The sequence below is a fragment of the Taeniopygia guttata genome, chromosome 30, assembly GCF_048771995.1.
Source record: "Taeniopygia guttata chromosome 30, bTaeGut7.mat, whole genome shotgun sequence".
Classification (NCBI taxonomy): Eukaryota; Metazoa; Chordata; class Aves; order Passeriformes; family Estrildidae; genus Taeniopygia; species Taeniopygia guttata.
The window spans coordinates 1,785,152-1,799,130 of record NC_133055.1 but is presented as its reverse complement, the minus strand read 5'-3'; the positions used below and the strand labels follow the sequence as shown (position 1 = coordinate 1,799,130).

The following is a 13,979-nucleotide window of genomic DNA, read 5'->3' as shown; positions in this document are numbered from 1 at the left end:
TCCCCCCGATGCCACCCAGAGGTGTCGGTGCCATCCTCAGTGTCACCACCCCTGCCCAGTGCCAGCCCCGGTGTCACCCCCATGTCCCCAGGGTCCCCACAGATGCCACCCCAGTGCCACCCAGAGGTGTCGGTGCCACCCTCAGTGTCACCTCCCTGCCCAGTGCCACCCCCGGTGCCACCCCCATGTCCCCAAGGTCCCCACAGGTGCCACCCCCAGAGGTGTCAGTGTCACCCCCCCCACCCGGTGCCACCCTTGGTGCCACCCCCCTGTCCCCAGGGTCCCCAGAGGTGCCCCCCCCGGTGCCACCCGGTGTCTCCGCGCTGTGCCAGGCCCCATTGCTCGGGGTTTATTGGGGACACGGCGGGGGGAGGTGGGGACGGGGCTCCGGGGGTGGATTTGGGGGGTCCTGGAGGGTCCTGGGGGGGGTCTGGGGTGGTCCCGGGGGGGTTCTGGGGTGTCTCGGGGGGTCCGTGGCAGTCCCGGGTGGGTCTGGGGTCTCCGGGGTGGGTCTGGGGGCTTCAGTCCTGCGGGCAGAGGGGGGAGGGGCACTCGTGGGGTGCCCCCGGCCCTGGGGGTGCCCCCGGTGCCCTCCCTGGGTGTCCCCAAGCCCCCCCCGGTGCCCCTCCCCTCATTGGCACCCCCTCCCCAAACTCCTGGGGTCTCACAGAGCACCCCGTGCCCACCTGTGCCCCCCCAGACCAAAGCCCACCTACGAACCCCCTGAGCCGAAGCCCCCCTGGTGCCCCCGGTACCCCCCCCGGTACCCCCGGTACCCCCGGTGCCCACCTGTGTGCCCCCCGAGCCAAAGCCCCCCCGGTACCTCCCGGTGACCCCCGGTCCCCTCCCGGTACCCACCTGTGCGCCCCCCGAGCCGAAGCCCCCCCGGTACCCTCCCCAGTACCCCCCGGTACCTCCCGGTACCCCCCGGTGCCCATCTGCGTGCCCCCCGAGGCAAAGCCCCCCCCCAGTGCCCTCCCGGTGCCCCCCCGGTGCCCACCTGGGCACCCCCCGAGCCGAAGCCCCCCCCGTTACCCTCCCCAGTACCCCCCGGTACCCCCGGTGCCCCCGGCACCCCCCGGTACCCTCCCCGGTCCCGGTGCCCACCTGCGCCCCCCCCGGTCCGAAGCCGGGCAGGCGCGGCACCGGCAGCCGCTGCTCGTCCATCCTGCGGCGCTGCGAGTTCGCCACCATGTCCAGCAGCGGGGCCAGCTCGGGGGGCGGCACCGCGCCTGGGGACAGCGGGGACACCGGGGGTGACAGGGACACCGGGGGGGACACCGGGGGGACAGGGGTGACAGGGGTGACAGGGATACCGGGGGGACAGGGGGGACAGGGACACCGGGGGTGACAGGGACACCGGGGGGACAGGGGGGACAGGGACACCGGGGGGACAGCGGGGGGTGACAGGGACACCGGGGGGACAGGGGGGACAGGGACACCGGGGGGACAGCGGGGGGACAGGGACACCGGGGAGACAGGGGGGACAAGGGGGACACCGGGGGGGACAGGGACACCGGGGTCACCGGGGATGACAGGGGAGCCCCGGGACTTCCCGCTCTGTCCGTCATTTGTGTCCCCCCGCTGTCCCGCTGTCCCAGTGTCCCTCTGTCCCCGCTGTCCCCTCTGTCGCTCCGCTGTCCCCCCGGTGTCCCCCCTCTGTCCCCCTGTCCCGCTGTCCCGGTGTCCCCCCTCTGTCCCGGTGTCCCCCCTCTGTCCCCCCGCTGTCCCCCCGCTGTCCCCCCGGTGTCCCCTCTGTCCCCCCGCTGTCCCCGCTGTCCCCGCTGTCCCCTCTGTCCCGCTGTCCCGGTGTCCCCCCGCTGTCCCCCCGTTGTCCCCTCTGTCCCGCTGTCCCCTCTGTCCCCCCGCTGTCCCCGCTGTCCCCTCTGTTCCCGCTGTCCCCTGTGTCCCGCTGTCCCCGCTGTCCCCTCTGTCCCCCCGCTGTCCCCGTTGTCCCGCTGTCCCTCCGGTGTCCCCTCTGTCCCCCCTCTGTCCCCCCTCTGTCCCCCCGGTGTCCCGGTGTCCCCTCTGTCGCTCCGCTGTCCCCCCACTGTCCCCCCGCTGTCCCGGTGTCCCCCCGCTGTCCCCTCTGTCCCTTCTCTGTCCCGCTGTCCCCGCTGTCCCGGTGTCCCCCTGTTGTCCCCTCTGTCCCCCCGGTGTCCCCTCTCTGTCCCCCCTCTGTCCCGCTGTCCCCTCGGTGTCCCGCTGTCCCCTCTGTCCCGCTGTCCCGGTGTCACCCACCGGCGCTCCCGCCGAGGCTGCAGCGCTGTTCGTCCATGCGCGTTCCCTGCACGGAGCTCAGCAGCGAGAAGAACCCCTCCTGTTCTGGGGACCCCCTTTGTTCGGGGGACCCCCCCTGTTCTGGGGACCCCCCCTGCGGGACACAGGGTCAGGGACACCCCAAAAACAGGGACCCCCCCCAAAACCGGGACCCCCCAAAACACAGAACCCCTGTTCTGGGGACCCCCCCGTTCGGGGACACAGGGTCAGGGACACCCCAAAACGGGGAACCCCCCCCAAAACAGGGACACCCCAAAAACGGGGACCCCCTTCTGCCCCTGGGGCCCCCCCGAATGAGGGGCCCGGGACCCCCCACTCTGGGAACTCCCCCCCCCCAAGGGCCCCCCTGCACCCCCAAACCCCCCGGGATACCCCAAAATCCCCTCGGGGTACCCCAAAATCCCTCGGGGTACCCCAAAATCCCTCGGGGTACCCCAAAATCCCCCCGGTACCCCCGAACCACCAAAACCCCTCCCAGGGGTCCCCCCAGACCCCCCAAGCCCCACCCGGGGGTCGCCCTGTGCCCCCCGTGTCCCCCCAAACCCCACCCGGGGGTCCCCTGTGCCCCCCCGGGGTCCCCAAACCCCACCCGTGTCCCCCCAAACCCCACCCGGGGGTCCCCCTGTGCCCCCCCAGACCCCCCAAACCCCACCCGGGGGTCCCCCGTGCCCACCCGTGTCCCCCCAAACCCCACCCGGGGGTCCCCAAACCCCACCCGGGGGTCCCCCTGAACCCCACCCGTGTCTCCCCAAACCCCACCCGGACCCCCCAAACCCCACCCGGGGGTCCCCAAACCCCCCCCGGACCCCCCAAACCCCACCCGTGTCCCCCCACGCACCGCGCCGCGCTCGGTGCCCCCCGGGGCCGCCATGGCGGGTGGGGGGAGCGGCACCCGTGGGGCTTCTTATCCCCGCGGGGACACGGGGGGGACAGGAGGGGACACGGGGGGACACGGGGACACGGGGGGGACAGGGGGACACGGGGGGACACGGGGGGGGGTTTGGGGAGGGGACACGGGGGGACAGGAGGGGGACACGGGGAGGGGACAGCGGGGGAGGACACGAGTGGACGGGGGGGACACGGGGGGGACACGGGGACACGGGGGGGACAGGGACAGGACAGGGGGACACGGGGGGACAGGACAGGGGGGGAGGACACGGGTGGGGTTTGGGGAGGGGACACGAGGGATATTGGGGGGGACACGGGGGGGACACGGGGGGACACGGGGGGACAGGGACGGGACCGGGGGACACGGGGAGGGGACACGGGGGATAGTGGGGGGACACGGGGGGGACACGGGGACACGGGGATAGACACGAGAGGGACATTGGGGGACACGCGGGGCACATTGGAGGGACATGGGGGGGACACGGGGGACACGGGGACACGGGGGGGACACGGGGGGGATATGGACAGGACACGGGGGGGACACGGGGGGGACATGGGGGGACAGCGGTGACACGGGTGGGGTTTGGGGAGGGGACACGGGGGACATTGGGGGGGACACGGGGCGGGGACAGCGGGGGGGACACGAGTGGGTTTCGGGGAGGGGACACGGCGGGACACGGGAGGGACAGGGATAGGACGGGGGGGACACGGGGAGGGGACAGCCGGGGGGGACACGAGTGGACGGGGGCGACACGGGGGATATTGGGGCGGGACACGGGGAGGACAGCGGGGGGGGACACGGGGGACGTGGGAGACAGAGGGACAGGGACGGGGGGACACGGGGGGGACGGTGGCGGTTTGGGGACACGGGGGGGACGGGAGGGACGGGGGATATTGGGGGGGAACACGGGGACAGGGACGGAGGGGACATGGGGGGGACTCGGGGGGACAGCGGGGACACGGGGAGAGACACGAGAGGGACATTGGGGGACACGCGGGGCACATTGGGGGGACAGGGGGAGACACGGGTGGGACAGGAGGGGACAGCGGGGGGATGGGGGGACAAGGACACGGGGGATATTGTGGGGGACACGGGGGACACGGGGGGGACACGGGGAGGGGACAGCGGTGACACGGGTGGGGTTTGGGGAGGGGACACGGGGGACATTGGGGGGGACACGGGGCGGGGACAGCGGGGGGGACACGAGTGGACGGGGGGGACACGGGGGACACGGGGGACAGAGGGACAGGGACGGAGGGGACACGGGGAGAGACCCGAGAGAGAGGGACATTGGGGGACACGGGGGACACATTGCGGGGACAGGGGAGACACACGGGGACGGGGGACACGGGTGGGACAGGGGGGACAGCGGGGGGTGAGGGGGACACGCGGGGGACATGGGGACAGGGGGGTTTTGGGGAGGGGACACGCGGGGGACGCAAAATGGACATTCGGGGACACGGGGCTGGGGGATTTGGGGGAGGGGACACGGGGGGGACACGGGGACGATGGGAGGGAGCGCGGGGAGGGCACCCGTGGGTGCTGCGTGTGTGCAACAGCGGCTAGGGGGGGTCCCGTGGGTGCTGTGGGGTCTCTATGGGTGCTGTGGGTGCTGTGGGGTTCCTGTGGGTGCTGTGAGGTTCCCGTGGGCGCTGTGGGGTTCCCGTGGGTGCTGTGGGGTGTCCATGGGGTTCCCGTGGGTGCTATGGGGTTCCCGTGGGCGCTGTGGGGTTCCCGTGGGTGCTGTGGGGTTCCCGTGGGTGCTGTGAGGTTCCCGTGGGTGCTGTGGGGTGTCCATGGGGTTCCCGTGGGTGCTGTAGGGTTCCTGTGGGTGCTGTGAGGTTCCCGTGGGCGCTGTGGGGTTCCCGTGGGTGCTGTGAGGTTCCCGTGGGTGCTGTGGGGTGTCCATGGGGTTCCCGTGGGTGCTGTGAGGTTCCCGTGGGTGCTGTGGGGTGTCCATGGGGTTCCCGTGGGTGCTGTGGGTTCTGTGAGGTTCCCGTGGGTGCTGTAGGGTTCCCGTGGGTGCTGTGGGTTCTGTGAGGTTCCCGTGGGTGCTGTGGGGTCTCTGTGGGTGCTGTGGGGTTCCGTGGGTGCTGTGGGATTCCCGTGGGTTCTGTGGGGTCTCTGTGGGGACCCCGTGGGTGCTGTGGGGTTCCAGTGGGTGCTGTGGGGTGTCCACGAGGTTCCCATGGGTGCTGTGGAGTCTCCATGGGTGCTGTGGGTGCTGTGGGGTTCCGTGGGTGCCGTGGGGTCTCTGTGGGGTTCCCGTGGCTGCTGTGGGGTCTCCATGGGTGCTGTGGGTGCTGTGAGGTTCCAGTGGGTGCTGTGGGTTCTGTGGGGTTCCCATGGGTGCTGTGGGGTTCCCGTGGGTGCTGTGGGGTCTCTATGGGTGCTGTGGGGTCTCTGTGAGGGTTCCGTGGGTGCTGTGGGTGCTGTGGGGTTCCCGTGGGTGCCGTGGGGTCTCCACGAGGTTCCCGTGGGTGCTGTGGGATCGCCGTGTCCCCCCCGTGTCCCCCCCCCCACCCATGTCCCCCCCCCGTGTCCCCCTCCCCCCGTGTCCCCCCCTCCCTCCCCCCGCGTGTCCCCAATCCCCCCTGGCAGCCGCGCGCAATTAACGAAATGGCTCTTAATGAATTACACTCGTTCTCTTAATGAATTACACCCATCCACCGCGGCCGTTAATTAATTACACCCATCAACCCCCCCCCGCGGGGACACGGGGGGGACATTGGGGACATTGTGGGGGACATTGGGGGGGGACACTGGGGGGACGTTGTGGAGACTTTGGGGGGACATTGGGGTGGCACTGGGTGACACTGAGGGGACATTGGGGTGGCATTGGGGACACTGGGTGACACTGGGGGGACATTGGGGTGGCACTGGGTGACACTGGGGGGACATTGGGGTGGCACTGGAGACACTGAGGGGACACTGGGGGGACATTGGGGTGGCACTGGGGGGACATTCCGGTGGCACTGGGGGGACATTGGGGTGGCACTGGGGACACTGGGTGACACTGAGGGGACACTGGGGGTACATTGGGGTGGCACTGGGTGACACGGGGGGGACATTGCGGTGGCACTGGTGATACTGGGGGGACATTGGGGACACTGAGGGGACACTGGGGTGGCACTGGGGGGACACTGGGGGGACACTGGGGGGACATTGGGGTGGCACTGGGGACACTGGGGGGACATTGGGGTGGCACTGGGTGACACTGGGGGGACACTGGGGGGACATTGGGGTGGCACTGGGGACACTGGGGGGACATTGGGGTGGCACTGGGTGACACTGGGGGACATTGGGGACAGTGGGGGGACACTGGGGTGGCACTGGGGACACTGGGGGGACATTGGGGTGGCATTGGGGACACTGGGGACATTGGGGGGACATTGGGGGGACATTGGGGACACTGAGGGGACATTGGGGTGACACTGGGGACACTGGGGACACTGAGGGGACATTGGGGTGGCATTGGGGTGGCACTGGGGACACTGGGGGGGACATTGTGGGGACATTTTGGGGACACGGGGGGACACCACGGGTGGCCCTGTCCCTCTGTCCTCCCTCCCCCCTGGGTGTGTGTGTGGGGGTGTCACGACAGTGACGTCAGCGACGGCGGTGACGTCACTGCTGCCCCGCGCCCCTCCCCCAGCCCAGCTGGCGGCCCAGGTGTCCCGGGGGAGGAGGGGCGGTGTCACCAGATGTCCCCAATGTCCCCCCGTGTCCCCCCCGTGTCCCCAATGTCCCCCCAGTGTCCCCCCCCGGTACCACGGGGGCGTGGCATCACAAAAAGAGGGCGTGGCCTAATGACAGGGGCGTGGTCTCACGGCGAGTGGGCGTGGTCTCACAGTAAGAGGGCGTGGCCTAACGGCGAGGGCGTGGTCTCACAGAGAGGGGGCGTGGCATCACACACAGGGGGCGTGGTCTCACGCAGCAGCCCCGCCCCCGCCGCGCTTTACGGCCGTGTCGCGGCGCTTGGCGGCGCTTTGCGGCGTTTGGCGGCGCTTTGCGGCGGAGCGGGCCCGTGGCTGCCAGGTCGGTCCCGGGGGTCCCGGGAGGGTCCGGGAGGGTCCGGGGGGGTCGGGGGGGAGCTCCGGGGGTCCCGTCCCTCCCTCCGGGGCTCCCGGCCCCATCCCGCCGCCTCCCGCTGCTCCCGAGGGCGCTGCCGCGGCCCCGCAGCGCCCCAGCGCTGAGGAGGGATCGGGACCCCTCAGAGACCCCTCACAGACCCCTCGGGACCCCCCACAAATATCCGGGACCCCTCAGAGACCCCCCCGGGATCCCGCCGAAATACCCGGGACCCCTCAGAGCCCCGCAAACACCCGGGGCCCCTCAGAGACCCCTCAGAAGCCCCCCAGACCCTCCCCAAACCTCCTCAGACCCCCCCAGACCCTCTCTAGGCCTCTCAGGCCTCCCCATAACCCCCTAAAACCCCCTCAGACCCTTCCTAAACCCCCTCAGACCCTTCAATCCCCCCCAAACCTTGCCCTGTGTCCCCTGTGACCCCCTGAAACCCCTCTCAGAGCCTCCTTAAACCCCTCCAGACCCCCCTCAGACCCCTCTAGCCCTGTCTAATTGCCCCCTGCCCCCTTTACTCTTCCTCAGACCCTCCCAAAACCCCCTCAGACCCTCCCTAAACCCCTCAGGCCTCCCCTAAACCCCCCCAGAGCCTGCCTAAACCCACACAGAGCCCCCCAGACCCTCCCTAAATGCCCTCAGACCCTCCCCAAACCCCCTCAGACCCTTCCTAAACCCCTCAGACCCCTCTCAGACCCTCTCTAAGACCCTTAGGCCTCCCCAAAACTGCCCCAGAGCCCCCCAGATCCTCCTTAAACCCCCTCAGACCCTTCCTAAACACCCTCAGACCCCTCTCAGACCCTCCCTAAACCCCTCAGGACTCCCCAAAACTGCCCCAGAACCTGCCTAAACCCCCGCAGATCCCCCCAGACCCTCCTTAAACCCCCACAGACCCTCTGTAAACCCCCTCAGACCCTCCCTAAACCCCTCAGGCCTCCCCAAACCCCCCCAAAGCCCCCCAGACCCTCCTTAACCCCCCTCAGACCCTTCCTAAACCCCCTCAGACCCTCCTTAACCCCCCTCAGATCCTTCCTAAACACCCTCAGACCCTTCCTAAACCCCTCAGGCCTCCCCAAAACTCCACCAAACCCCCTGAAACCCTCCTTAAACACCCCCAGACCCTCCTTAAACCCCCACAGACCTCCCCAAAACCCCCCCAGAGCCTGCCTAAACCCCCACAGGGCCCCCCAGACCCTCCCAAAACCCCCTCAGACCCTCCCTAAACACCCTCAGACCCCTCTCAGACCTTTCCCAAAGCGCCCTCACACCTCCCCCACCTCCCCCCGTCCCCCCAGGTGCCATGGACTCCCGTTTCACCCGCGGCAAGTCCCCGGTGCTGGAGCGGGCTCTGGCCCGGCCGCGCTCGGAGCTCTCTCTGGCCGCCTTCGCGCTGCTCTTCTCGGAGCTGGTGCAGTACTGCCAGCGCCGCGTGGCCTCGGTGGCCGAGCTGCAGTCCCGCCTGGCCCAGCTGGGCCACCACGTCGGGCTGCGGGCCCTGGACGCGCTGGTGGCCCGCGAGCGGCCGGGGCGGCGCGACACCAAGGTGCTGGGCGTGCTGCTCTTCGTCAAGGGGCCGCTGTGGCGGGCGCTGTTCGGGCGCGAGGCCGACAAGCTGGAGCAGGCCAACGACGACGAGAGGACCTTCTACGTGATCGAGCGGGAGCCGCTGGTGAACACCTTCGTGTCGGTGCCGCGCGAGAACAGCTCCCTGAACTGCGCCGCCTTCGCCGCCGGGCTGCTGGAGGCCGTGCTGGGCGCCGCCGGCTTCCCCGCCCGCGTCAGCGCCCACTGGCACAAGGGAACCACCCTCATGATCAAGTTTGACGAGGCCGTCATCGCCCGCGACAAGAGCCTGGAGGGGCGCTGAGACACGGGGACATGGGGACAAGAGCCTGGAGGGGCGCTGAGACACTGGGGACATGGGGACAAGAGCCTGGAGGGGCGCTGAGACATGGGGGACATGGGGACAAGAGCCTGGAGGGGCGCTGAGATATGGGGACATGGGGACATGAGGGTTGGGGACATGGGGACAAGAGCCTGGAGGGGCGCTGAGATATGGGGACATGGGGACATGGGGACATGGGGACAAGAGCCTGGAGGGGCGCTGAGGCACTGGGGACATGGGGACAAGAGCCTGGAGGGGCGCTGAGATATTGGGGGACACGGGGACATGGGGCTGGAGGGGCGCTGAGGCATTGGGGACGTGGGGACAAGAGCCTGGAGGGGCGCTGAGGCATTGGGGACAGCCTGGAAAAGGGTGGGGACATGGGGACATGAGGGTTGGGGACAGGCTGGAGGGGCGCTGAGGCATTGGTGACATGGGGACAGAAGCCTGGAGGGGCGCTGAGATATGGGGGAACATGGGGACAAGAGCCTGGAGGGGCGCTGAGACATGGGGACACCGTGAAAAGGGTGGGGATATGGGGACATGAGGGTTGGGGACAGGCTGGAGGGGCACTGAGATACTGGGGACAAGGGGACATGGGGACAAGGGCCTGGAGGGGCGCTGAGGCATTGGGGGGACACTGGCAAAGGGTGGGGACATGGGGACATGGGTTGGGGACTGGCTGGAGGGGCGCTGAGATATGGGGGGACACTGAAAAAGGGTGGGGACATGGGGGACATGGGGCTAAGAGTTGGGGACAGCCCGGACAGGGGTGGGGGTGGCACGGCCTTGTCACACAGTGCCGTGGGACAGGGACACGGGGACATGGACATGGGGACATGGACACAGGGACAGGGACACGGGGTCAGGGACACAGGGACAGGGACACGGGGCCAGCCTGTCCGTGTGTCACTCGCCATCCCTCCCGCGATGTCCCCGTGTCCCTGCTCGGTGTCACCGTGTGTGCAGATGCCACCAGAGGACATTGTCACATTGTCACCTCCCTCAGGGCCTCGTCCGCTGCCACCACCTGTGACCAGGTGGCCCTTGGGGACATCGCAGCTCTGTGTCCCTCACTGTCCCCAGGGTGGCCTTGGGGACATCGCTGTCACCATAAACTCTTTGTCCCTCCCGTGGCCTCGGCTCTTCTTTGCCTTGGGGACATCGGGGTGGCTTTGGGGACATTTTGGGGTGGCTTTGGGGACACCGGGGTGGCTTTGGGGACACCGGGGTGGCTTTGGGGACATCGGGGTGGCCTTGGGATTTTTTTGGGGGCTTTTTGGGGTATTTTTTTTGTTTTTTTGGGGTTTTTTTTTGTGGGGTTTTTTGTTATTTTTTGAAATTTTTTTTGGTTCTTTAGGGTTTTGTTTGTTGTTTTGGGGGATCTTTTGGGTTTTTTTGGGGATTTTGGTTTCTTTTAGGGTTTTTTTTTAATTTTTGGGTTTTTTTGTTGTTTTTTGGGATTTTTAGGGACTTTTTGGGGTTTTATTGGGGGGGTTTAGGTTTTTTTAGGGTTCTTTAAGTTTTTTGGGGGGGTTGGGGTTTTGGTTTTTTTTTGGTTTGGGGGTTTTTTGGAGGTTTTTATTATTATTGAGGGAATTTTGGGGCTTTTTTAGGGTTTTCAGGGGTGTTTTTTGGTGGTTTTGGATGTATTTTGTGTTTGGTTGGGTTTTGGGTTTTTGTTTTTGGAGGTTTTTTCTGGATGTGCTTTTGTTTACTTGTCTGTTTTTTGGGGCCTTTTTAGGGTTTTTAGGGGTATTTTTGGATGTGTTTTGGTTGGTTGGTTTGGGGTGGGTTTTTTGTTGTTTTTGGGGCTTTTTTAGGGTTTTTAGGGTTTTCTTGGTTTTTTTGATTTTTTTTTGTTTTATTTTCGTTTTTTTTTAATTTGGTTTTTTGGTTGTTTTTGGGTTTTGGGGGGATTTTGGTTGTTTTTTGTTTTGGTTTATTCCTATTTTTATTTTTATTTTTATTTTTATTTTTATTTTTATTTTTATTGTTAATTTATATTTATTTTATTTTTATTTTTATTTTTGGTTTATTTTTATTTTATTTCAATTTTTTATTTTAGTTTTAATTTTTATTTTATTTTTATTTTTATTTATTATTTTTATTTATTATTTTTATTTTTTATTATTTTTAGTTTATTTTTATTTTTATTTTTATTTTTTATTTTTATTTATTTATTGTTATTCTTATTCTTAATTTTATTTATACTTTTATCTATTTATTTTTATTTTTATTTTATTATTTTTATTTCATTATTTTTATTTCATTGTTTTTAGTTTTATTTTTAGTTTTTTATTTTATTTATTTTTATTTTTATATTTTTATTTTTATTTTTATTTTTATTTTTATTTTTATTTTTATTTTATTTTTATTTTTATTTTATTTTTATTTTTGGTGTTTTCTCTGCTTTGTGCTCCTCCCCTCCGCCAGGCGGCGCTGTGGCATCTCCTCCTCCCTCCGCGGCCCTCCGGCCACTTCCGCTTCCGGCGCTCAGCGTTCCATCACTTCCGCTTCCGGCGTCTCGTTCCGCGGCCGCCATCACCGCCGGGCCCGGTCGGTGCCGCCGCCGCCGCCGCCGCCATGGGCGCTCACCTGGGCCGCCGCTACCTGTGGGACGCCGAGGCCGAGCCCGACCCGCTGAACATGCCGTCCTTCCCCGCCGAGCTGGGGCTGCCGGGCCGCCAGCCGCGCGGTCAGTGCGGGGACACCGGGGGAGGGTGACACGGGGACACCGGGAGGGGACACGGGGACACCGGGGGAGGGTGACACGGGGATGGGGAGGGGGCGGTGGCTTTGGGGTGTCCTCGCCCTCGCGTGACCCCGGTGACCTCCCGGAGCGCCCCTCCCCCCCGCCGGTGATGGCAGGTGCCACCCCCGTTTCCCCACCCCCGTGTCCCCATCCCAATGTCCCCTCCCCGTGTCCCCAGCCCCGCCATGTGTCCCCAGATGCCACCCGTGTGTCCCCAAGTGTCCCTCAGTGTCACTGGGTGTCCCTGGGTGTCCCCAAGTGTCCCTGGGTGTCCCTGACTGTCCCCTCTGTCCCTGAGTGTCCCTGAGTGTCCCCTCTGTCCCTCAGTGTCCCCAGGTGTCCGTGAGTGTCCCCAAGTGTCCCTCAGTGTCCCCTGGGTGTCCTTGACTGTCCCTGGGTGTCCATGAGTGTCCCTGGGTGTCCCTGTCCCCTCTGTCCCCTCTGTCCCTGAGTGTCCCTCTGTCCATGAGTGTCCCCGGGTGTCCCTGTCCCCTGTGTCCCCTGTGTCCCTGACTGTCCCCTCTGTCCCCTCTGTCCCCTCTGTCACAGCCATGGTGGCCTCGGCGGCACAGCTGGCACTGGCCCGGGTGCCGCTGTGTCCCTCACTGTCCCCTGTGTCCCTGACTGTCCCCTGTGTCCCCTGTCACAGCCATGGTGGCCTCGGCGGCACAGCTGGCCCAGGCCCGGGTGCCGCTGGAGCAGCGCGACTTCTGTGGGCACCACCTGCTGCGGCTGCTGCGCTGCCAGCGGGACACGTTCCCCGTGCCATGGCAGTGCCACCCGCTGCGCCACCGCTGGGACAGCTGCCAGCATGAGGAGTGAGTGACAGGGACATGGGGACATCATTGGGGACATTGGGGACATTGGGGAGGGACACCTTCCCCGTGCCATGGCAGTGCCACCCGCTGCGCCACCGCTGGGACAGCTGCCAGCACCAGGAGTGAGTGACAGCACTGGGGACATTGGGGGGATTGGGGATGTTGGGGGGACATTGGGGACATTGGGGACATTGGGGGATTGGGGACATTGGGGACATTGGGGACATTGGGGACATTGGGGACATTGGGGGATTGGGGACATTGGGGACATCGGGGACATTTGGGGACATTGGGGACATTTGGGGGATTGGGGACATTGGGGACACTGAGGGGACATTGGGGACATTGGGGGGGATTGGGGGCGTTGGGGACACTGAGGGGACACTGGGGACATTGGGGACATTTGGGGACATTGGGGACATTGGGGACATCGTGGGGGGACACGGGTGGGTGGCAGGAGCAGGACATGGGGACACAGGGACAGCCGGGACGTGTGGAGGGGTGACGGGGACATGGGGGGTGGTGAGACAGGGTGACACACGGTGACACACGGTGACACACAGTGACACACGGTGACAATGACACGGTGACACAGTGACACACACAGTGACACACGGTGACACACGGTGACACACGGTGACACACGTGTCCCCCGTGTCCCCAGCTACGTGATGCGCATGAAGGAGTTTGAGCGCGAGCGGCGGCTGCGGCTGCGGCAGCAACGGCTGCGACAGCGGCACGGGGACGGGGACGGGGACAGCGAGTGACACCGAGGGGACAGCGAGGGACAGCCATGGGGACAGCAATGGGGACAGCGAGGGACACTGAGTGACACCGAGGGACAGCGCGGGGACAGCGAGTGACACCGGAGACACTGAGTGACACCAGGAACACCACGGTGACATTGAATGACACTGAGTGACATCGAGTGACAGCCAGGAACACCGAGTGACACCGAGTGACACTGAAGACACTGCAGTGACATCGAATGACACTGAGTGACGCCGAGTGACACCAGGAACACCACGGTGACATCAAGTGACACCGAGGACACTGCAGTGACAGCCGGTGACAGTGACACGAGGAACCCCGCGCAATAAAGGCCCCGAGTGACACCGTGATGACCCCAAGTGACCCCAGTGACACTCGGTGACAGTGACACGACACCCCCCGCGCAATAAAGGCCCCGAGTGACACGAGTGACACGAGTGGCGCTGGCTGTCACTGCTCCTGGGGACATCGCGATGCCACCACCCCCCCCCCCGGTGTCCC

The 13,979-nt window shown here is 65.1% G+C and overlaps 3 protein-coding genes across 3 annotated transcripts; 2 read left to right on the top strand and 1 right to left on the bottom strand.

Annotated features, from left to right (window-relative positions):
* Positions 1–323: 323 nt before the first annotated feature.
* PCP2 (Purkinje cell protein 2) lies at positions 324–3,151 on the bottom strand. The gene is made up of 4 exons (XM_072919890.1): positions 3,119–3,151; positions 2,242–2,389; positions 1,108–1,232; positions 324–527 (listed from the first exon to the last, which is right to left on the bottom strand). Exons 1-4 carry the CDS (start codon positions 3,149–3,151, stop codon positions 522–524), a joined length of 312 nt encoding a protein of 103 aa, XP_072775991.1. The 3' UTR covers positions 324–521.
* A 5,398-nt stretch (positions 3,152–8,549) lies between these two features.
* On the top strand, positions 8,550–9,274 carry TRAPPC5 (trafficking protein particle complex subunit 5). Its single transcript, XM_041711749.2, has one exon. The coding sequence runs from the start codon at positions 8,550–8,552 to the stop codon at positions 9,114–9,116; it is 567 nt and encodes a 188-aa protein (XP_041567683.1). The 3' UTR covers positions 9,117–9,274.
* A 2,352-nt stretch (positions 9,275–11,626) lies between these two features.
* NDUFB7 (NADH:ubiquinone oxidoreductase subunit B7) lies at positions 11,627–13,906 on the top strand. The gene is made up of 4 exons (XM_072920133.1): positions 11,627–11,832; positions 12,539–12,707; positions 13,372–13,476; positions 13,522–13,906. Exons 1-3 carry the CDS (start codon positions 11,721–11,723, stop codon positions 13,472–13,474), a joined length of 384 nt encoding a protein of 127 aa, XP_072776234.1. The 5' UTR covers positions 11,627–11,720; the 3' UTR covers positions 13,475–13,476; positions 13,522–13,906.
* Positions 13,907–13,979: the final 73 nt, after the last annotated feature.

Bases quoted from the DNA above. Each gene is read 5' to 3' on its own strand.
- PCP2 (XM_072919890.1), bottom strand. From the start codon at position 3,151: ATGGCGGCCCCGGGGGGCACCGAGCGCGGCGCG. The intron at 2,390-3,118 runs GTGCGTGGGGGG...GGGTGTCCCTGA, and splicing joins GGGGCACCGAGCGCGGCGCG to CCCTGTGTCCCGCAGGGGGG. The intron at 1,233-2,241 runs GTGGGTGACACC...CGCTGTCCCCAG, and splicing joins CAGCCTCGGCGGGAGCGCCG to GCGCGGTGCCGCCCCCCGAG.
- TRAPPC5 (XM_041711749.2), top strand. From the start codon at position 8,550: ATGGACTCCCGTTTCACCCGCGGCAAGTCCCCGGTGCTGGAGCGGGCT.
- NDUFB7 (XM_072920133.1), top strand. From the start codon at position 11,721: ATGGGCGCTCACCTGGGCCGCCGCTACCTGTGGGACGCCGAGGCCGAG. The intron at 11,833-12,538 runs GTCAGTGCGGGG...CCCCTGTCACAG, and splicing joins GCCGGGCCGCCAGCCGCGCG to CCATGGTGGCCTCGGCGGCA. The intron at 12,708-13,371 runs GTGAGTGACAGG...CCGTGTCCCCAG, and splicing joins GACAGCTGCCAGCATGAGGA to CTACGTGATGCGCATGAAGG.